The sequence below is a fragment of the Bactrocera dorsalis genome, chromosome 3 (genome assembly GCF_023373825.1).
Source record: "Bactrocera dorsalis isolate Fly_Bdor chromosome 3, ASM2337382v1, whole genome shotgun sequence".
Classification (NCBI taxonomy): domain Eukaryota; kingdom Metazoa; phylum Arthropoda; class Insecta; order Diptera; family Tephritidae; genus Bactrocera; species Bactrocera dorsalis.
The window spans coordinates 54,402,488-54,427,457 of record NC_064305.1 but is presented as its reverse complement, the minus strand read 5'-3'; the positions used below and the strand labels follow the sequence as shown (position 1 = coordinate 54,427,457).

Below are 24,970 nucleotides of genomic sequence, written 5' to 3'. Positions count from 1 at the left end.
AACCAAATATGGACGTAATATATTCATTTCGTTACTCGAGCACCCATACATTTTCGTCCTCCTAGTAGACTTTTAATACCAGATTTGTGAGATATACTCTAGTTTACTAAGACTGCGTATACCGGTTATAATTATTTGCCTCTCCCTGGTTGACATTACATACCTGATATAGTGACAGAGATGTACTGTCAATAAATTGAATGTAAGAATGTTTCATTTAACATAGTATGGCTCATTGCCATAAGTGGGCGATATAGGTCCTTAACCGTCCCTAGTATTATGAATATGGTTATTTATGTTAGTGAGAGAGTACCTAACATACAGTATAAATCATTCGATACCAAAAATATGAGTAAAGTACACAACTTGTTTTATAACTATGTTTCGCTGACCTCCCGTAAATAAATATTTAAAACCAAAAATGGCGGTGCAAACTAACTTTTATTTATTAAAGACATTGAGCTGCTATATTCTATATAATGTAACGATAATGTGCCGTAACTATTTACAGTGGCAGTGGAATATTAAATAATTCTACATACATACAATTACGAACATGATATTTAAAATGCAATAAAAACAATAGCAAGCTTATTTTAAATTTTCAATTGCAGTGAAGCGTAGGAATCCGAAGAAATTAATTTTCAAACACAACCAGTAGAAGATTCCAGCCAAAAATGCAAATTTGCAAACCCGATCCAAAACGTATAACCTTGAAAAAGCAATAGAAGTTAAAAATGTTTCATACAAAATAAATATTATATTGTACCGTTACAGTATAAATCTGTGATTATGTGGTAAACTAGCTTAAGTTGAGTTAGTTTTAACAAAACTGACTTTGAAAAGATATTCTTTGAATCTACCTCTCGGCTTAAAATTTTACACGGAAACCTATTGGGTAAAACTTAAACAAATTTGTCTACATCTTCGAAATTCCATATTCGAATTAAGCTACTTTTCCATATAAACACAAATAATAAACATACTTATGTAATTTCATATTCTTACATTTTGATCTGCGTCCGCGCCCGGGGCAATGATGATAGTGGTTCTTTCATTACATATTGACGTCCGCCGAGAATGCACCCTCGCAAATAATCATAGTCATCGATGTCATTCATTTCGATTTTGAACCTTTTTCGATTTACAACAATATAAGTTGAGGTACATGCGCTTGAGAGCAACACTTACATGAGTTTGTCGCGTGAGTCTAACACCTCTTGGATTTGCTCAAAGTTTTGTGATTTGAAGTCCCAGTAGCGCGTGGTGAAAAACTGCAGCATATCCAAGCCGGTTGCAATCCGTGTCTGAACACGTACCATGCTAATGGACAGTCATTTAGTAAAACATTCCAATACATTTAAAGAAACTTTTTATTATATTTTAGGCTTGTACTTACAAACGACGTTGGCCGAAAATGGTTAACAATAAATCCACAGCATAAGCTGGCAACCACATGAACATAACAACGCAGAACCAGTGATAAATCTGTACAAATAGAGATAAAATACTTTTATGTTGCGGAAGTATTACAAAGAAGACGATAGGAATAGAGATTTCGCTAAGTGTTTACTGTTACTTTTGTCGGTTTAGACTGTGGCAAATGTGACGACGCAGGAACAAAATACAAGCGCGTCTTAAGGAATCATAAGAATAAGAAGAGTCAACATAAAGAAAAGTTTTACAATTTTCAGGCTACTTAACAGTTACCTGTGCTGCCTCTTATCATTCTTAAGTTCGTTACATTACAACGGCGCGATCTTGTTTCTATCATTATTTGTACTAGAAATAACATGATTGAAATAAATTTTTTTTCTATCAAGGCTTGCAAATAAGCATAGATGCAATTTTTGTCACATCGTTCAAATTTAATTGCTCAAAAGTAATAATTTGAACTACAACATTTTTACGTTAAATCAAACATTTTACATGATTGTTGAAATCTATTGCTTTCTCTTCTTTCTCATCTTTTCATATCTCATCCTTCATTCAAAATTTTCAATGTATAAATTACCTTGTTGGTAGTAATATTGCCGTCTGGATACCAAAGCCCAACTTCGAATGGATATTTTATACCTAGATCACGTCCAACATCCATAATCCATTTCCAAGTGCGTTTCTTCGATTCGGGCACCGTTAGATTATAGACTGGTATATTTTGCGGCCTAAGTGACAAAACATGTGTGTTAGATAATAATAATGAATACATTTTAGAACTACATATATATTTTAAAAAGATATATTACGATTTCTTAGGCTCAAATTTCGTTTAGGTAAATGTCTACCATCACTTTTGTTTTGGCAATGTAGACAGGAAGAATGGAATGAATTGACTTGTGTTTCTAAAGATGTTTTTGGTTAACGTTTTTGTTAATGAAGGCACACTTGTAGTCAAATCACAAATTATCTCTTCACACAGAACTTTTTTCGCTTTGCTTGATCATACTTTAACAACAATGCGAAGAAAGCAACCTGTGTGACAGAATGAACGTTTTGTTTTCAAAACCGTAAAAGAATGAGAGTTATAAACATTTTGGTTCTCCTTGCTGCCTTTCCCTTCGATATGAACGTACTTACACAAAAGCAAACATTGAACTTTTCTGTCAAAGCAAATGTAGCAAACATAAATTATATGTGGATGGCTTAATGAAAATAGACGAAATAGAACAATAATACTAAGGAAGTCTAAGATATCTTCTAGTTATTTCTTATAAAGTTTACCGCTTTGGAAGCAATACAAAGAGCTTAAACGTTTAGCTGGTGGGAATAAGAAATTGCAAAAATAAAAATATGACAGTGCAACTCCAGATCCTCAGATCTTTTGTATTTGACGGTTATTTGTGGAAAATGTATACTAAACACTTTACTTTTACTACAGAATTATTAGTTTCAAATTCGATTACCTCTTTTCCATAATGCTGAAACGGTATGGTAAGAGAATTAAACCGTTTATGGCCATATCAATTGGCATGATCTCCGATTTTAATTCGCCGTTGCATAGCATTGAGCGTATTACTCCTTTTCCAGCTCCGATCATTACACCAGTGGGCCCATTTAGATTATCCACCCAACCCGGAAAAGGTTCTTGCACAGCAGGCGTCACTGTTCGTAAAAGTATGATTGATTTATTAGTAATATTTAAAGGCGAAAAATGTAAATTTCTTATGACTTAAGTATAAAACATACATAACATATACCCGATTATTGTTGTAATTATAATTGATTGTTGGCTGATTATTTTGTGGCAAAATACTGAGACAATGTGTCAGTCTGGGGTTTTTAAAAGAGCTTTGTTTTGAGCATAAACTTTATGGTTCGAAAAACATTTTTTAATTCCAAGACCAATCCTTTGTAGTGTCGTATCCTTCGGACCAAAAACCATAAACTCGTCTTGTGACCTTTTGCATTTTTTGTTTTTATTGCAACTTTTTTTTATAAAACCGTTACTGTACATTTTTTTCTAACAATGTTAATGCTAATGACTTATTACTTACTACTATTAATCTCTGAAGATATCTATTATTATTTCGCTTGTTTAATTACGGAGTTATGGTACGAGGTATGGCAATTAAGTAATGGGACTGATACCATAAAAACCGTATATTTAAAAATTATTCTACAACTCTGCCATCCCTAGTAGTCCCTTTGGGCAGCTATACAACGATTGCAGCGCGTTTTCCATGCTTCGTAACATTTCTGGAACGCTTCGACTGGGATGTCCGCGAGTACCCTCGTCACGGCCGCCTGGATGTCCGTAATCGACTCAAAATGGGTACCTTTGACCGATTTTGTTTTAGGAAACAAAAAAGTCACAGGGTGACATGTCGCGCGAATAAAGCGGCTGTTGCAACACGGCAATCCCTTTAGAGGCCAAATACAGGGACACGCTGAGGGCAATGTGGCCCGGCGCGTTGTCGTGATGAAGGATCCAATTACGAGCTAAGTCTGGGCGCACCCCGTTGACTCGTTTTCGCAATCTTTCGAGTACTTGGCAATAATAGATTTGATTCGAATTCTTTGTGGACGATTCCACGGCTATCAAAAAAGGCAATAATCATCGTTTTCACCTTCGACTTGCTCATGCGAGCTTTTTTCGGGCGGGGGCGCTCGGAGACAACCATTGTGAGCTTTGGCGTTTGGTTTCCGGGTCTAAGAGCAATCTTACAATTTTAACGTACGTTTCCGCAGCTGTTTCGCCCAATCTGGCGCAAAATATTATCGCGACGCGTTGCTCTTGATTTCGTTTTTCAATTTTCGTGACGAGCTTTACAAACACACGTCTGCTCAACTTGACGCAGCAGGCGAACTAAACAAGCTAGAGCGATGGTACATATATCAATGGAGAGGGCAGGGGGGCCGGAAAAAGAGAAAAGGGTCAAAGGTTTACCACAAACGCGCATTAAAATCAGTCTCATTACTTAATTGTCAAACCTCGTATAAGAATAAGAAATATCGCCTTATTTCAGGAAATAAAGTAGGAACATTATTTCAATATTTTAAATTTTCTTAGGTATATAATAAAAGCAAATTAATTTAATAATTATTTACGCATTTGTTTATGTGTTATATATCTCATTCGAAAGTTATCAGTTTGGGGCAATATGATGTCAGTAGTAGATTTAGGAAAGAACCGTTACCACTCGTAGTTGGTCGCTTTTATAAGTATATTAAACTAACAAAACACGCTTTTTGTCGCGTCTTACTTATACTTATTTATATTTTTTAGATGAAAAGACATTAGCACATATAACTTTTTTATATTGCATGTTAAGACACAATTTGGGGATCATAAATCTTTTATATAAAAATAACACTCGGTAGTAATAACAATTTCAAATTTTGATATCAAACTCATAAAATAATAATTATTTGTTATATATAATTTCACAAAATAATAGAAAAAATTATGTTTCATTTGATTTAAAAAACTTAATCAAATATAAAAGTATATTGAAAGGGATACTTAGTAACTACTTCGTTAAGTTAAGGCAATACTGATTTTCGCCAAACATTCCACCGATTTTTAGCATGCTAAATAAAGTATAAATAAAGTATAATATTTATTTATATTTTCTAACACCAAATTCAGTTTTTCCGTCGGCGTTTTTGAAGCACATTAGGCGACCTTTTCAATTTTCCTCTTTTTTCATAAGTATTAAAATAATAATCAAAAAGAAGAAGAGGAAGATCTTTTTAACCAAGTTTAAAATACAACGTGAACATATTACCAACATATGATATGAAGTAAATTATTTTAAAGAAGAGACTACATAGTTACGCGCTTCATATAGTCTCATAAAGTTATAAGTTATAACGAACTGAAAATATAAGGTTAAGAGTTGTAATTGCATTAACTCCAAATAAACATAAACAAGTTGTATAAAAGTACATATCACATACTCACTACAAAACACTCAAATACTAAATTTTTATTTTTTATTTCACTAACGAACTAAACAAATTAGAAAATTTTATAGCAAATAGATATGGAAATATATTATAATACAAGCAAAGTTTTATTAAAACACACGCCTTCAAAGAAAACGCAAATAATTTCTTTTAATTTCAAATCAGTAATAACAAATAAGAAATATACATTGACTAATTGTAATAATAATAACAATTATTTGAGGTAGTTGGAATTTCTCTGTAATCTGTAATTGGCAGGCAAGATAAAACACTTAAGTACACCTCAAGTATACATATACATATGTGTATTATTATTATTGTGCGTTGCCCGAAAATAATGCCAAAACGCCAGTCCACTTCAGTAGATAATATACGAATAGCCCTACAAAAACGATTTTGAAAAATCGATCGATGCCATACATTCTGAAAAGGAAAACAAAAACGTTCATTAGCAATTACAAAAATATGTTGACCCCCAATAAGATATAATTTTCTCATAAAGCATGTATTGATTATAGTCAAAGCAGTGGGTATATTTCAATCATGAGAAGTGGCTACATTGAAATTCAACGCAGAGTCACTGCTGTTGATTTGTGGTAGGAACTAACGGGTGATACAAGTAGAGGCACTTTTTTCGATAACCTTTTTTTTACAGATCACGCGTGAGTCATTGTTATTTTTGCTCAGTATTATTTGACATTTCATCACAGAAAGAATTACGCCTAAACAACGTTTACAAGTCGTTCAATTTTATTACGAAAATTCACGTTCTGTAAAGAATGTATTTCGCGCGCTTCGCTCAAATTATGGTCTATTCGCAAGATCATCCCCATCTTGAGACCCAGCATTCATTATTGAATAATATTCGACCAAATAAATTACGTCCGGCACGAATACCGTGGAGAGTCGATTCGGCACGGTTCACAGCGACTTGGACTGACGTATGGAACAACTTGGCGCATTTTACGTCGAGATCTTAAATTGAAAGCGTACAAAATACAGCTTATGAAATAACTGAAGCGACATCGCTTCGATCTATGAGCTCTTGAAAAGTTCCAAGAAAATCCGATGTTTTCGAGCCAAATTTTATTCAGCGATGAGACTCATTTCTGGCTCAATGGGTATGTAAACAAGCAAAATTGCCGCATTTGGGACGAACAGCAACATAAAGAGATTCAGAAGCCGATAGGCTTTTTCCTGCAGGGATATGTAAAGTCTAAAGTCTATAAGGACAATACCGTTTAGATTCAGGCCTTGGAGTAAGACATCTTGCGTGTCATTACCAGTTACCAGTTGAAATGTTCGAACGAGTCATCGAAAATTGGACTCAACGGATGGACCATCTGAGACGTAGCCGCGGCCAACATTTAAGAGATAATCTTCAAAAAAATAAATGCCAAAGAATGTTCTTTCGAATGACAATATACATTCGCCATTAAGTTTGAAGTTTGAAGTTTTTGGTTTTTTTTTTTTTACTTAGAGAAACTCGAAATGGACAACGCTTTAGTTTATACATTGAATCTCTTTACTCATACAGGATTGTTTTAAAAAATATGACTATTTCAATTTATGGTATTTTCAATTAGGGTTTGGCGCTGGTGAAGTCTGTTAAAATACTTTATTTTTAACTCACTAAGTTTTTGTTTTTTCTTCTGATCGCAAAGTGGTAATTAATGCCTTCAACTGAATTTGCAATATTTTTTTTTGTTTATTCACACTTACATCTTCTGGTGGAATCTGGCCTTCGGTAAGTCTTCAAGCTTTTCTTTCAAAATGTACTCGCGACCTCCCTTAATGCAACCGATGAGATACTCCTCTTCACTGTAATCGGAGTGCATGTCCATATTGAAGCTGCATTTCGGTGGGGAAGTAATGCAAATTATAATTTATGTTTTTGTTATTCCCACAAATTATCACAATACTTACATTGCCTTGTCCTCAGTTGTAAGATTCCGCCACAAACTGGCAAAGTTATCTGATGCAAAACTCCAAGGATGGAGGGTGAAGAACTGCAAAACATCTAGACCTGTGGATATTTTATTTTGAACGCGCACCATGCTGGAAGAGAGTTTTGAATTGATTAAGTGCAATTTCGAAATTGTAACTTCGACTCACAATCGCTTTTGTCCGAATATCAATAGCAAAAAGTCCAGGAAGTAGGCGGGTACCCAATGAAACATCAGCACATTGAATGCATGATATATTTTATTGGTGGTGATGACAGCATCTGGATACCAGAGACCCACATTGAGGGGATATTCGCGTCCCAAGCGTTTGCACATGGTAATCACATCGCCCATTTTCGTTTTGCGATGATCAGCATTTGTGATGTTGTAGACGGGAACATCGGCAGGTCTAAGAAGAATGTAAATGTAATTGGGAAATTTAGCACAAAATATATGTAGTCGTTCTTGTTCCAGCAGCGAATTTACTGTGAGCCATGAACGACTTTGTCGCTAATTTTAGAATAATTAACATTTGCTAACCGTTTTTGACTTTTGTAGAACTGGTAAGGTATCACAATGAGTCCGTTTATGGCGTAATCAACTGGTATAACTTCGGAGCGATTCTTCTCGTCGACAAGCACCGAGCGTATGACGCCCTTGCCAACGCCAATCATCAGGCCGGTGGGTCCATTCAAGTTGTCCACCCAACCCTTCTGCGGCTCAAATGCGGCAGGCGACACTAAACGTAATTCCATGGATTAATTTAAATATTTTCTATCTTGTAATTACTTAATATATATTTACCGGTTAACCGCACCACAATGACTGTATTAGTTGGCTGTATGTGTGTGTGAGTCACTTATGTGATGTGTGGTTGTGTGAGTAGGTGGCAGGTGTTAAGTGTGAGTGTGCGTGTGATTTCTTGCTTTAATGTTTGATTTTGCATAAATTTCTTATGTAAATTTGTTAATGTGAGTATTTGTTGTTTTATAATATGTAAAGTAATTCTATATGTATGCGTGTGAATAAATTAAACTGTGTGTAAAGATAGGGTTTTTATGTGTCTATGGTATAACTTAGTGTATATGTAAAGAATAAGGTGTATCCGGTATATTTGGTTGTGTTTCATGTTTTGTGTTGCCAACTTGACGACGAAGATTTTCATTTACACATTTCAAACAAACCGAAACAATACGTCCAAATTATTGGATGTTCACTTTTTTACCGAGTTATAACTGCGATGACAGTTATCGACAATAACCGGTTTGACAGAGTTCTTAAAATTAAGTAAAAAACACAAAAAGTTTATGACCAGACAATGTCGGTTCTTCATAAAGATCACGTAATATCTCTGTGATTTTCAATAATATTTTCGTTAATAGTTTTGGTTCAGTAGAAACATATTCGCTCGGAAAGTTCTTAAAAGGTTACATGTTTTAACGGGTTTCAAAAAATTGCATTTCTTGTTGTCTTATTAAAATCTAAACAGAATATGGTATTTTCAATTTGATCTGAATAATAGTTTCGGAGATACTGCCTTGAGAACTTGTGTGCTCGAGCCGCTAAGTGCGGCGCCTTTAAGCACGTTTTCTAGAAACTGTGTTTTTAAAATTGGTTAACAAGATTTCTCGAGAACTACTCAATCTACAAGAAATTTTATACAAAATATTTTATATTTTGAGATATAATTCATAAAGACTTGGGTGAAGGATTTTTTTCGATTACAACTATTTAAAAAAAATGTCGCGAAATTTTTACTGAAATTTTAATCTTTTTTTTGTAAAAATGTCTGCCAAAAATGCAGTTTACAGTTTTTGTCTTTGTCCATGTTATTAGCTAAGGTTTTAACAAAAACACGTATTTTTTCACTTTAGATGGTCATGTGAGGAGTTATCCTGCCAACGCGGTCTCATATTTTTTACACGGGGTCCTCGAATTCTTTGTTAATAGTTGTAACAATTAAAATTGTAAAAAAATATTCTGTTTTTTACCCAACCCGTTAAGACTTTTAGTATTCTCTAATTGAAGAATATATTAGAAACGGTTGAAATGGCTGCCCACAGTTTTATAAAACTATTATCAATTATATATATATATATATACATGTGTATATTTAGTTTATCTGTTTTGTTTTCATTATTTGTAAGTATTTCTCATGACAGAAGACTGGAGGCAATAATATCCATTCGTGTATAGAAAATAAGTTTTCTATTTGAGTCTTCGACCAAGTAGAGGTTACATCTTACGAATGACATATGCATATTGCACAAGCTTTTGCAATTTAACGCATTGGAATTAAATGCAGGATGTTCCGAAATTAAAGCAAGATTTAAATATGCCACCATTTCCACTATGTAGAAAAGTGTTGACAACCCTAAAAAACACATCGTAAGCTGACAGTTCAGGCTTGGTAAAAACGAAGCATTACACAATAGAACAAGGTGTATTCATTGTCAAATAATATTTCCAAAATAATGAAATCTTGGCGGCCACAGTTCGAAAATTTTATACAAAATGGTGTTTTAACTTCGTCAACCGTGAAGATTAATTGAAATGGCGGCAAATTTATACCGTACGTTAGTTTTGGGCCACACTGTATTATATATAAATATAAAATTTGGTCTTATGTGGATATGAAATAGGCCTTAGAAAGAAATCCAAACGAAATTAAACAATTTTATGAAAATTGATTAAAACAACTATTAAAGATATAACATCGTTCTCTGCTATAGGCAGGGCCACAGGCCAATTTCGTTATTGTCAATGGAAAAATGGATTTTTAGACTGACTTAGAAAAACGTTAACTTCGGTTGCAGAAAGACGGACAAAGCTGAATCAACTCACCTGAAGCGAGAAAGTGAAAAGATCTTCACGGAATATTTCTCTATAGTTTATCTAAACACGACAGATTCAAACATTAAAATTTAAAGCATTATGCTTAACTTGAAGAATAGTTTAACATTGACATTCAAATGTTAGTTCAAGTAACGCCTCCTTCAGTTTAAGTCGTTTCGAGTTCAATTACATAAAAAAAGTATTTTGCTTTTACTCTAATTTTAAGTATTTCGAGTATAGAATCCCTTATTTAGTCTACTGAGCTTATTTAATTAAGTTGAGTAAAAAGAACTTGGCAAATATTTGCAGTGCTGATCTCTTTCTCGCAAACTCATACTAAAATTTAAAAATATTTATGATATTTTAGTTTATTGAACACTAAATACTTCCGTAACTCTGGCACTCGTACCGATAATGATAATACTCTACCTGGCACTGTAGAAGAATAAAATAGCAAAGAAGGCCACAGGAATGATTTTGCACAAAAAGATGCATTTTTATTTTACGAAGTTATAAAAAACATCGCATAAGTATTACATGTACATACAAATGTTCATATGGGCAATGGAGTCACTTATAACTAAACAATATAACCTAAAAATATAAAAACAAATATTTCATAACCATTAGATACTTTTCTTGTATATAAAGCGAATTGAAGCAAAAAATCAAGAATCAGCGCTGCAAATATAATATAATAAAAAAATCCATTCATCGTGCTGCTTGCTTCATGATTACAACTCACGCCACTGTCTTAAGAGACTTTTAAACGGAGATAAAGGACGCAATGCGATTATAAAGCCAATAGGCCAATAACCCGATTATCACCGTCTTACAGAACCGATCCAAAACGTATAAGCTGTAAAAGGCAATAGTTTATAGAAATGCGTAAACAAGTTAGACATTCAGGTATTTCACGAAAGTAGCACTCATTCCACTTTTGTCTCTAGCGCTCACATTTTTAGATTGCGACGTGCACGCGGCAATGACTCGGGCGTTTCTTTCATCAGATATAGACGTCCGCCGTGCAGGCAGGAAAGCATATACTCTTCAATTGACTCCTTTGGGTCCATATCCATGTTGAAACTACATACAGTTAATGTTATTTGCTTATTTCATTTGCTCATAAGCAGCTTATACTTTTTACGTTACGTACATTTGTTTATCTTCCGGCGTGAGTGATTTCCACAGCCCGTCATATGCTGCTGACTTGAACACCCACGAGCGCATCGAGAAAAATTGTAGCACACTGAGGCCTACTTGGATACGTCGCTGCACGCGCAACATGCTAAAATGTTGAACTGTCAACACCACTTTGGATTTTCGAAAAATTTCAAAACACTTACAAACGCTTCTGACCCAAAAGAAATAGTATAAAATCAATAAAGTATGCCGGTAGCCAATGGAAGAGTATAACGTTAATTTGGTGATGCAATCGATTTGTGGTGATACAACCGTCCGGATACCACAAACACAACTCCATGGGGTACTCATAGCCAATCTTCTTGCCCATCTCGATCGCCTCACCCCACTGCATTTTACGGTGTTCCGCTGCGGTGATGTTGTATACTGGCACTGAGGCCGGACTGTGTCGGTAAATGCAAGATTTTAGAGATTTTTTCGGATTTAATACAAGCATAGGGGAAGGGGTATGCATACCGCGTTGGCTGTCTATTGAACTCGTAAGGCATAACAATAAGTCCGTTAATAGCATAATCAACTGGAATAACTTCAGATTTGAAACGTGTATCGATGAGCATCGAACGTATAACACCTTTACCGGCACCCACCAAAAGGCCAGTGGGCCCATTCAAGTTGTCAACCCACCCGGGTACGGGTTCATACGCCGATGGCGACACTATATAATTGGAAAGGAAGCAATGAAATTAAGTTAATAGGAAGAAAAGGAGAGGTTTTTCGTACAGGATAGGAAACTTGTATAGAAAGGATTGGTATGCTGGCATAATAAGGAATGGTTTATGTGAGAAGGAAATTAATGAATGCAGGAAAAGAAAATATGTGATATAGAACCGCATGTGTCATAGCAATTGTTGAATGGAATTAATTATTAATAATCACAAGGGATTTCACAGAGTCAAGTATTTTGAATAATGGATGTGGTGTGGCTGGTTGTATTCAAAGAAACTTAAATGTTGTACTAGAAATATTGGATTGTATTGTTGAGCTAAGAAATAAAGGAGCTCGTTTACAAATTATTGCAAAACTGTTTTAAGAAAACTTTGGAACCTAAAATGGGATAAATGATTCTTTATTTTGCAACATTTGGGAGCTAGAATGTCATAAAAAAAGTCTACCTTGATTTGTACAAAAATTTCATTGAATATTTAAAATTGTTAAATAATTTTGGAATATTTGAATTATGTGCAACACATGATAGGATATTTTTTCGCGACTACCAATCTAATCTTTACTTTTTTAAGAAGAAATAGAGCAAATGTAGATATGCGATAAAAAATGAAGAAAAAGAGGTGTGTTTATGTGAAGTATTCTGAAGCTTGAATCTAAAGTCTAGGTACGGATGAAAATACTATACTCGCATTGTTCCTAAGGGAGTATATTAAAAAAAAAAATAAATTAATTAAATGAAAATGTGAAAAAATGTGAGCAGATAATAAATTATTTGGAGGAAAACGAATATGATGAGAAGGAAGAAATATATATGAACTTGGATACGAAGAGTGAGGAGCTGGATAAAGAAAAAAAGAAACACATGATTCGTTGGAATGAGTGAAGGAAGCTTGGTTCGGGATCTCAGGGTGAGAGCTTTTATTTTGTCTTCAGTTTCGATTTCGAACATACCGTTATGCGCATGTTACTTTTCTCTTACTTTATTAAAGCAAGCATTGCATTGGCCTTAGCAAAGCTGTGCCACGTCGAGATAGTGTAATATGTTTCAGGACGTGCAAGTCGGTATCGGTATCGAGTTATCAGCTGGATAGGTTTAGCGGTGGCATTGCAACATTTCATTGACACTTTCAACTGTTTCACTCAAACACGTTTCGATTTTTTTTTTATTTTTTGATTACGACAATGCTGAGTTTATGTGGAGGCGAGCGGTGGTGAGGTATTTAAGCTTGCGTTTGTACAATGAGCAGAAGCTGGCAGTAAATTGATCCGCTTGTAAGCACATTTTGCAAGCAAATAAGGAGTTCGTTAATAAATGTAACTGTGTATGCATGTTGGCAATGTGTGGCATGTTGTTGATATTTTATAAACTTTTTCTCTGTTTTGTAAGCATGATTTTCACTGGCAGAGGCACTTAATGGATATTAATTGATTCGTTCTTTGTTTTTTTTTGTTTTCATTCTTACTTTTTGTAGTTCATGAATTATATTTTTTTCAGTATCTTATATAAATAACTTTTTTTTGAATTTCAGATATGTTTGCACTTTTAACTGCTGGTTTTGTGTTGAACAAAATTTTGTTAATTTCACTGGTCGGTTAATAAATTTATGAGGAGTGGGTGTGGAAACCGATATAGCTTTAGTTATGCACATCTGACTTTTGACGCATGTTTGCAGGTAGCACTTCAGGTTTTGTTTATGTAGTTTAGTTACACAACGCAAGCGAGCGAAAAGCCAGAATGTTCGGAAAGCGTTTTAACATTGAAAGCACTTAACTCAATTTTATCTATGGTCGAATTTAGTTAGCGAATGTAAAGCGAGACGAAATAAAGCCTTTTGGACGAATAAGTATTAAATAAGCTTAATATGTATGTGAATATAGCAATAAGGGGATTTGAAATATGATATATGTATTATTTGGTCAAATATTTATACAGCTATGTATGTATATTATAAATTACAATTAATATATAAACAAATAATTATATATTAGAATATTATTATACATAAACCTATAGAGTAATTAAATAATAACTTATCAGCGATAGGAAATTACTTAAAACACAATCATAATTATTTACTCAAGCAAAATTCGAAACAAAATAACTATTAAATATGTTTTTTCTAAACTTTAAGTACAAGATTCCGAATTCTTGGATTTAATGCTCTCAAAAACAGAAAAAAAGGTAAGGAGAGCATATTTAACAGCGCTCAAAACATATTTATATTTCATTTTTAATTTATTTATTTTATTTTTTTATTTGAAATTTTCAAATTTGTTTGATCAAAGCACTTCATTCGATTCCATATGGTCACTTAAAATGCAAAATAGCGTAACGTCACTTTTCATAAGTTACTATCGAAGGGAAACCGGTATAACAAAACCACTCATATTAAAAGAAAATTTGTGCTTTGGTTATAAAAAGGTTATATATTGGTTATATCTGAGAGCGGAAACTTGAAATTTTACGATAAAAACTCAATTTATATTTGCCATATAGTTAAAACCTTGTTACACAAACAATTTTCCAAGGAAATCAAAGCAAGAAGGAAATGGCTAATCGAATGTATGTTACCGAAAATTACTGTATTTACAGCTCTTAATTTGCTAATTTGACTCGTAAACAATTGCTACTGTAAAGCAGTTGCCACAACAACGTGTAACAATGTTGAGCGAGGTGTTGCATGGCAACTGTTGATGCAACAGATTGACACCTATGTATACGAGTATATGTATGTACTATATATGTGCAAGTATATAAGCTGTCGCAATTTGCAACTAGAAATCGCTACGAAGTGGAGTTTTTAAAGTAAAGTCATAAGCTTTTATAGCTACTTTTGGCTTCACTCCTTATTAATTGCCTAACATGGTGGTTATATACTTGAATATTGCTGCTCAAAATATTATTCTATTCTAATACTTGTAAGCACAGTATTTAATTGTCGATAACAAAATATTGTACATATGTACTTAAATTAAATTAAATGATTTGTTAATTAATTAGAAAGAGTTCTTTGAAGCATTAACGCATATTAATTATCTTACAGTTACGAAAAAGGGGAAGATGAAGCATAATGCGCCACACCCGGTTAAAGATCGCATAGTTAAATATACATACATGGTATATAAGTAAGTAATTAATATGTAAATCATTATTTGTATGTATACATAAACATTCTTCATATAGCACTTACCGATACTGGGACGTGCTATAATCACCGGCATGGTCTCGTAGTGGTCACGCACCAAAATCTCAGCCAAACGCTTTGAGTAGGTGTATGTATTTGGGTGGGGTTTCATCAACTCGGGTGTGATGGACTCCAAGGTCTTAAGATCCATCCATTCAACCATGCGCATGAGATCCTCTGGTTTGTGTGGATATTCATATACCTTCTCGTGCATAACCTCCTGATCGCAGTTACAGAAAGCAGTAGACACATGTACGAAAGCCTCAAGACCCTTCATTTGTTTGGAAATATCCAGAGCGCGACGCGTTCCTGTTGTATTCATGTCAATAGCATCCTTTAAATTGCCCTCCAGCTTTAGGGTGGCAGCCATGTGGAAAACGATATTTGTATTGTCGGTGACATATTTCAAGTTTTCACCACTGAGACCCAGATCTATAATTAACGGAGACAAAAATCATGGAATTTACAAATATTTTATAATACAATATGAACAGGGTAAAAGCGCACTAATTAATTCAGAATTCGTAATGCTAAACCCCTCAATTTTAAGAAAAAATCAGGAAGTCCATTCTTCCGCTTGAAGCTTTAACACCCCAAGCTTGTCAAGTTGATACGAAAGGTTTTTATACTTGGAATAGACAGCTTGTTACCATTAAATAATTTTTGGTGTATATAATAAAGTTATATTATAAATAACTAACCTATGGCATTGATGACTTGGAAGATATTTCGATTCCCCCGCCAAATATCGGACTATTTATGGCTAAATCGTTTCACTTTATGTGATTCCAAAATTAACAAAAAAATGTTGTGAATATGGTTTCTAAAAATATTATTCTTCTACTAATATTCTTTGGGCACATTTTTGTCCCGAATATAATTCTACGATGAGATCAGTTAAATGGAAAACTGAAGGTAGGTTGTGGGTTTTTTAAATGAAGGAAATTTTTTATTAATACTCTCTGTTAGACCTTCTAAAGTTGATATGTGTGCTTCTCTTAATGAAATTTTGCAACAATAACAAGTGTTTCCTTAAATCCTTGAAATTATAAAAGAAATGTAATATCAGAATGCAAAATTAATTAAATAAGCTATCAGTTTGATTGAAATCAACGGCAAAAAATTCGAAACCGCAATCAGCGAAAAAGTGAATTCAGAAATTTGGATCGGAATGTTTAAGAATTCTGAGTACTACTGTATACGGCTGTGATAATGGTTAAGAATTTGTACAGTAAAACTTACTTTCATAAGTCACATCGCCATTGAAACTGGTGACCTTCTTCAGCACTTCCGGCTTTTCCTCTCGTATACGTTGGAAAATCGGCAACTTGAACATCTCCTCCAAACGCACTTCGGGGCTCTTTCCACGCTTTGGGCGAACAATAATAATGATTTCCTTTAAAGCGGAGCATGAGTACAACAATTTTTCGACCAAAACCTTGCCCATAAACCCAGAGGCGCCAGTAATAAATATGGTCTTGCCCTTATAGTACTCCTGAACTGGTGTTAATTCCGGCATCTTGATAACTGCAAATAAAGTAATAAAAGAGGAAAAGTTAATTATAAAAATATTAACGAAATTCATTTCACAAATAATGATAAAATAATCAACCATCAGACCCGATTGTGTTGAGTGCGTGACTGTTACCTAGAAGAGTGCTGGTGACATTACAGATAAATATCCTCTGACATGAGGCGCGCTTTAGAATTCGGTAAGTATTTTTGAGTAACACAAAACTCATTAAAAATTAAAAACTTATTTAAAACTGCTATAACTCAACATTATCTAACAAAATGTCAATCAAAAAGAGAAGCGCGACCAAAACCAAAAATCGAATAAATAAGTGTGAGATTCAAATATACCTACTTGTAAGGGAGTAGATAACTAACCAAGGTTATATTAAATCGTAGAGAAATGTAAGGACCTGATTTACTAAGATATTAGTTCTTTGAGTTACCCATAAACTCCTAAAAGTGGATCACCATATCATAAGTGTTTTTAACTTTCCACAAATTTATTAAGACTGTTAACATTAAGTGAAAAGATGTTTCCACCTCGCCTTCCTCCAAACAGCTATTCGACTTGTCTAAGCAAAACACCTACGTTTCCGGCTAGATGAACTTTTCTAAGAGTCAGCACTTCGGAAGACCTCTCACGGTTCACTCTGAGTCAGAAGGATCTCAGTGCTTGCTGGGCTCACTGGAGGTTCATAGCTCCAACGCCAGACGCAAGAGGACAACGACAAGCCGACTCGCTTTCAAGGAAGCTGCTGTTCGGAACAGTACATCTACTCCTACTTTGATGGCAGCAGATAAGAGTAAGTTGTGATAAATAGATTTAATCTTCTTCTTTATGGTATCGAATATGCTTTATGTAGTTCTTTGCCAAATGCCAGAATTATTCCATTAATGTTATAAAAGCTATCTTAAAGTCCAAAGAGAGTCACATTTATCAAAGTCTATGTATTTTAATTATTTTATTTAAAACTCAGGGCTTATAAGTGGCATCATCAATTACAAATTATTTTAACTGGCAGTCTGTCCTAATAATACTGTATTCAATAGAAAGTGCCTGGCGAAAAACGCTTTGTTAGTGCCACTTGATGTTGGGTTCAAGTAAATGAGTAATTGCCACAATTGTTAGCTTAAAGCATTTGAACGTGCTGCAGCACAATGATTAATGCCGCAGCCAAACCAAAGCTTACATTCTCCTGTGAGCAGTTAATACAATATACAAGAGTTCTAGGCCCCGGTTCCAATAATTAAGTTTTGACAACATGTAGTAATGCCTGCATTAACTCAAGTGAAACCTTCTCGCTGGAGAAATAGGTTGAAAATGTAGTAGAACAACTAAATATTCGTAAGTCATTAAAGTTAAATCAAAACAGTGCGAGTTGAGCCAATGATCTCTGGGTGTTTTGCTACATACAAGCACACTTGACCAACTGTTTTTGGTTGCGACTACTGCCGGTGCCTCAGTACCACAGGCAAAAAATATGAGTGGCAGTGGCTTGACAGCCACAATACTTTGTTGCAACAACAATGCTTGACAACGAAGACAAAGAGCAACACTCCATAGTACTTGAGTGGCGCTGTAAGACAGCACTTGTGTATGCATTGAACTATTATAATTGGAGTGTCCATTACAGATGTTGTCATATATAAATATTTTTCTTAGCTGCAACAAAATGTTGCGCGTATTACTGCAACATCATAAATATGTACGAGTACCATGGATATTTTAGCAAGCAGTCGTAGTGGCGGCGTTTCGAAATGTTGCAATGCATTTTCCTTTCGAAAATAGAGAATGCGCTTGCGCATGCGTCGTCGGAGCGGTCGAGAAACAGGTTGCAGCGTACGCAAACGAATACTAGTACAGCAGCAGCGGATAGTTGTAAGCGCGATTGGCAATATCCATGCCACATTTACGGCATTGCAATTACGCCGCGGTTATGTAACGAAAGTAGCGTTGAAATGGAAAAGTAGCCACCATTGGCGCTAGAAGTGGGCTCACCGCCACACTCACATATTTATATAGGCAAACCACAAGTGAATTGGGTGAGCAACAGTTGTTGTTGCTGTTGTTTGTTGTGTGGTCGGTAGTTAGAGTGCATGTGCAGTGGAGTGTGTGCGTGTCAGCCGAATGCTGGTGCCAGAATTAGTTGCCTAAGTGGCGGCAATTGTGTGGTATTCGCGCACTAAATGGCCAATTGAAGTTGCGACAAAATGTGGTCGAAAAAGTGATTGCGATTGCATGGCGTTTTTCGCTGTCTCTTTCTGTGCTCGCGGTAGTTGTATATTTAATGAGTATATTATATGTATGTTGCACGATGTATCTGGCAACATGCATCTAGCAAGAATCTGGTATATTTGATCCTTATAAGGTTTGTACGAAATGATTTCTTTTGAGGATATAAGCCGAATTTTTTATTAAACGTGTTGTTTTGGTAAGTGAGTTAAAAATGGAAACCTATATAAAATTGAAAGAAGAGGTGAGAATTTCAAAATCTCATTAAATTTTATTTCAAGTACTATAAGTACTATTCATTTAGTGAAGATTAGATTGTATTTCCTACAATATAATTTTTCCATTGAAAAATGGATGGGTCAAAACGTAGAACTACACCATTAGGGATATATTTAGTTTTAATAACATATCAAAAATTGGTAAAATAGTAAAATAAATAAATATTTCACGCTATGTGGGAACTGTGAGAATCGAAAAATAATTGGTTTAAGCAGTTAGACATTGAACAACTAACTGTTATACTACTTGAATGAGGTATAAGGAAACACTGTTGCATACATACAGTTTAACTGACTGATTTCTATATACTGCAAGTAAGTCTTATGCCAAAGTGCAGAGCTCAAAGGTAAGTATTAATTAATACTTCCTAATTTAGTGGACTTTTTTAAAAACTTTGAACATAATTGTAATTTTTCTTTAAAATTAGGAAATATTCTAGTTTTAAAACTACGCGGAAACTAATTCGCTTCTACCGACAAAACCGTTCTAGCTGAGGATATGCTGAAACTTATTTTTTCAACGATTTCTTGCCACTACGATTAAAAGATGTAGGACCACTTCTGAAACGTTTCTGCTCTACCAACATTATTCTTTTCGATTGAGTATCATCACCGTCAAAATTCTGAAAATGTTAGAGGAGTGCAGCTAAGAATTTCCTGTTAATTGCTCTCACTAATAACACTACTCAACAGACTACTCTGCTTTGAGGTCTGTAGTATTTGAGCTATCCTCATTACGAATTTAGGCTCAAAAATTGTCCATTACGTATAGTGGTATGATACCTACACCCCTTGACTACAAGATAAAAAATTCTACGGGTTAGGAAATTTTTATTATCATTCTCGGTTTTAGTAAACTTAGCCAGAAACAGTCTCTAACATCATTGTCATTGTATTTAGAGATCAATATATACTAATCAGGGATCTCTATAACTAAACGTGCTGCAGGCAAATCCGAAACAAAGCAGGGGACTAGTTAACGGATCGAATTTGAATAGAATTAATCCCAAGAGATCTGAAGTGGACTGTTAATGTTTGAAGGAAAATCCAAGTTTTAAAATGCATTAGACTATAATAGCCACGACCAGCCCAATCACAAAGTTCATATATGCCAATCTTTAAATTTTATTTTAGTGTAATTTATAAAAAAAATATACATAACTTTCAAAAAGATGTTCATCAAAAAATTATAAAATACTTTTATAAGATACTATAATATATTGCGCAATATAATGTTGGCGTAGGGCATAGCTAGACTATAATGTCCATCTGTAAACTATTAAAACAAAATTGAGAAACAAACTGATAATAAAAACTAAATATATTTCAAAGTAATTTTCAAAGTCTTTTTCAACAAAAATATTTTACAAAACGAAATAGCTTAAAATGTAATGAAATACTCTTTCGTACAAATACAACACTATAGAAAATAAGAAAACAACTGGCTGAGTAAAGTGTAAAGCATTACATGAAATAAAAACTGGTATATGGATACGAGTATAATGTACAGCAGAAGGCCGGGCTTGGCATATTCTAGAAGCATCACTACAATTAAACTGCCTTACTTTTGCCTTTTGATTGCGAGGCCATAGCTATAAAGACTACTGCTTTTACAGGTAAGCGAAAACATTTAAGTGAGGGCATTGCTCGGCTCCGTTCAAAGTATAATACATCTATGTATACATAAATAAGTGTATGTGAATTTACAAAATGTAAACATTGCCTCATTGCCCGCACCGGTTAATTTAATGCTGGCAGCCGTTGAGAAGCAACTAACCGGCTGCGTCTAACACTTTCGTTTGTCTGCGCCGTCGCTCCACCACCACACTTCGGCATGCTCCAATTGCGTTACGTCGGCTCAATGGAATTTGTGCGCATTGTAAAAACGTTAGCAAAATGTATGTTTTGACGAGACATAGCAATATGCAACGCCATAAAAAATCTACATGCAATTTTTAATGTGTAATTCAGTTGCGGAGTAGCGGCGAATAGCTGACATAATTTTTACAAAATTGCTTGCGTGATTTAAAAAAATAATATTTTCATTGATATGTGACGGCGACGGTATTAAAGCGATTAGTTTAAATGCCCAATTTAACATATATGAATATGTTTAGTCGTAAATATTGCGTGGCATATTCAAAAGACTTAAGCAACGAACTCAAGCGATTACTAGCGATTAAGGATTTTACATATTTTTCCCTTTGTAGTAAAAAAGCAGACAGTAAGTAATAAGGAATTGCTGGAAATCAATGGCAGTTAAGTTAAGTTTTTAATTAAAAAATTCCTCCTTGGTCACAGTTACTGCATTTTATAGCTCTTGCAACATGTTGCATGATGCAGTGCAACAATCTTTTTCGCCAAATGGTTATTTTTAACAGCACCAAATAATCTCAGTTAATAAACCGTCTAAAATTTCAATGAGATAACCAAGTATAGTTACTTTCAAGAATACTGTAGGTGAAATGTCGTTGAAGAAACGTTAAAATAATTCGAGAACTTATACAAGTGTGCCACATAGCTAATAGCACTTTTAAGCCTACTTACTGAATTTAAATGTGAGAGATTCATTTGCAAAATCGTTAATGGATTTATTTAGAAAGCCCAGTCACTGCGAAGCCATTTGTTTATATTAATTTTCGATTAGATCTTAATATTAAAATATGTATCTCAATGAATAATGAAGTGAGATGCACAAAACAAAATTCAAAGAAATTAGTACTATTCGGCCACCTCGCGTGATATGATATATAAATTACCAATCAACGTCAAAAGTCGTAACATAACTAATTTATAATTTTTTAATAAGCCTATAGCTAGACTTTTAATAAAGGTATTTAATTTCTAAATTAGAATGCCAAGGAACGCAACTTTAATGTATTCAGAAACTCCCAGTTTTATTGCTTTCGTTTAGTTGTAACCTAGGTGACTCCCCAAACTTGGAATGTTTTGAGATTTTGCAATTATGAAAGTTTTTCTTTTGGTTTACACTCGATTCGAGAGATTTATTAGTATTAGATTATTTTGGGTGGAAGACGAATTCAAGATATTAGAGTTGAGTTAAAATCTAACCAGATAATATATATTTAACCAAAAATTTGGAAATATTTCATACGAATATGTAATATTATGCCGTTAGATTTTATTTAATATAACAGCAAAGGAGGTAATGAAAACTGATCGGTTTCACAATCAAGCTTGCTGATCACGTTTCCAAATGAGACTTCAATTTTGTGATGAATATGGATTTCAGAAACATTTAAAATGTATATTTCTTTGAAACAAAACATTAGTTCATCAAATATGAGCCCAACTGCGAGGAAAAAGCTAAAAATATTGGGACAAAAAAACATGCGGGATTCAGTCACCTCTGTTGCGATTTTTACAATGGATAATAATATCGAATAAAGAATTTGTCTCAAATTTTGTATTTCTAACCAAATTTCATATTCGGTATCGCTGCGAACATTGGAAAAGGCTTACGGTGATCAGGTTAATGAAAATCACAAGCCTACGAGTTGTACAAAGTCTTCAAAGTCAAGAGATCTTGGAAGAGATGACAAGAGAGCTCGACATCTCTCGAGAGTCCGTTCAAATAATTTTGGTGGATATTTTGGGTATGGCACGCATTCTTGCTCGACTTGTTCCGACAAAGCTGAATTGTATCAAAAAGGGTACAATTTTCACCGTATTTACAGCCCAAAACGACAGTAATATCAACTATCAACCACCGCATTCACTAGATTTGTCTCCTTTTAATAATTTATTGTTCCTCAATCTGAAATTGCCGCTCAGTGGAACCCGTTTTTAGTTAATGGAAGACATGAAACAAAATTCGCTGAATGAGCTGAAGACCATACCAAAAAATGCTTATGAAAAGTGTTTCGAGAACTGGAAAAATGTTTGGCATAAGTGTATTAAATTGGGTGGGAATTCCGTTGAAGGCGACAAAATAAATTTTCATTGATTAAATATTTTGCGTTTTGTTTATTCACTCAGTTGATTTTATCTCAACATACAGCTACCAATTCCATGATTCCAAAGAATCATCAAAAGAATTAAAGCAGAGATTTGCGGTCTTACAAAGAAGATTATCTATTATTTAACACCTTCATATCCGCCACTATGAAGTGATAATTTTTCGCCCAAAATTCACTCACAATTACAACTTTTATCGCACTTTGTCCACGTGCCAAATGCTACCGGTTTTACCTTATCCATTGATCGCAGCATGATCCGGCAACTTTAACACCATATCATGTTCGTGGTGTTGCGAAAGTTATTCTTTTGCAACAGCCTTTGCTGTTTACTTGCCGTCACTGCCTTCTGCCTTCTAGTTATCTTGCAACACAAGAGTCAAGTTTACATTTGCAAGTCCGTATGGCAAGGAAACCGACACTTAAACGCTGTAGAAGTGGCAGCGTATTTATTTTGTTAGAATACGAGTGTTGTAAAAAACGAGTTAACTACCAACAAACATTTTGTATAATGCCAATTTGGTTTGTTCAAGTTCGATTCAATACAAAAGCAGAAAAACAAAAAACAAACAAAGTTGTAATGTGGATACATAAGAGCTCTATAATTTAGGCGGAAAGATTTGAGAAGTTTATTATGGTTTTTGTGCATTTTTGGCGCATGGAAAATTTTTGCGAATTTCGATAAAACTTGTTTACAGTCAGTATTTTTCCACAAGCTTTTTGATGCCGCATTTTCAAGTGAATCTAAAATTTCATTATGGTAATATTTTTACGATTTCTCTTCAAGTCTTGATTATTATGGATGGCAGTATTTGCCGAAACGATGCAAAATAGCAAAAGCAAAAGTGTTGCAAATACTTCAAATTGAAGACTTTTCGGCTTTTGATTGAAAAGCCTTTGGAAGTGCTTGAAATATTCGATATTATCTGGGCTTATAATTATCAAACTGGTTCAAGTCAAAGTCGATAATTTATTGCTTTGCCAGAATAACTTTCATTACAAAAAGGCTACGCTGGAACACAAACAAAGGGTAAAACCCCCGGCTATTGTATGACAAAGAATCACTCAGAAACGTCGGGGCTTTTAAATCCCTTTACTTGATGGCCAATCAGTCTATTATATACAATAAATAATAAATAAATAATTTATGGTAAATTCACCACTTTCGTTAGAATTTAGTATCACAAATTAAATCGTTTCACCAATACAGGCAAGTATTTGTACTCTATTCCGGTTCATTATGTAAACCTCTTACATTCTTATAACGAAATATGTGAAGAGCAGAGCTAAATTGTCAAAATATTTACAAACTCATATATGCAATTTACTGTCCATAGCGAAACGAAACAAGATTTCGCAAAGCACTCCATAATAAACATGTAAAAAATCATTAACAGTAAAATTTTAAAGAAACAGAAACCTGTTAGTTTGTCTTTTGTAAATTCGGTTTTATTATGAAAACAAATTGCCTTTTAATACTAATATATATATATTTTATATTTTAATTATGCAAAATAGCAGAAAGTGCAAAATAAATAGAATAACAAGAAAAAAGTAAGCTTCGGTTGCACCGAAGCTATAATACCCTTCACACGTGCATTTCTTAAAGCAAAAAATAATATTTATTTCGCTTTGAGACGAATTTGTATGTATGGCAGCTATTATGCTATAGGGGATATGAATTTACAGATTTTGTAGACTGTTAGGTAATAATCTAAGCCAA

At 34.1% G+C, this 24,970-nt stretch overlaps 1 protein-coding gene across 5 annotated transcripts in view; it reads right to left on the bottom strand.

The window, feature by feature from the left end:
• Positions 1-409: 409 nt before the first annotated feature.
• Positions 410-24,970, bottom strand: part of LOC105227667 (putative fatty acyl-CoA reductase CG5065) — a 30,793-nt gene continuing 6,232 nt past the window's right edge. For 2 of the 5 annotated variants that reach the window (XM_049451833.1, XM_049451832.1), the window contains exons 2-9: positions 16,487-16,771; positions 15,251-15,676; positions 2,904-3,102; positions 2,015-2,165; positions 1,400-1,488; positions 1,192-1,323; positions 1,009-1,134; positions 410-712 (exon numbers count right to left, since the gene is read on the bottom strand). In XM_049451833.1, the coding sequence (XP_049307790.1) occupies positions 592-712; positions 1,009-1,134; positions 1,192-1,323; positions 1,400-1,488; positions 2,015-2,165; positions 2,904-3,102; positions 15,251-15,676; positions 16,487-16,763 (1,521 nt within the window). In that variant the 5' untranslated portion in view covers positions 16,764-16,771 and the 3' untranslated portion in view covers positions 410-591. Of the gene's footprint in view, positions 713-1,008; positions 1,135-1,191; positions 1,324-1,399; positions 1,489-2,014; positions 2,166-2,903; positions 3,103-5,533; positions 5,833-7,131; positions 7,261-7,335; positions 7,468-7,524; positions 7,765-7,895; positions 8,095-10,662; positions 11,050-11,147; positions 11,277-11,346; positions 11,479-11,536; positions 11,777-11,849; positions 12,049-15,250; positions 15,677-16,486; positions 16,772-24,970 lie in introns of those variants that run through there. The other 3 variants (XM_049451837.1, XM_049451835.1, XM_049451836.1) reach the window with 3 other exon arrangements.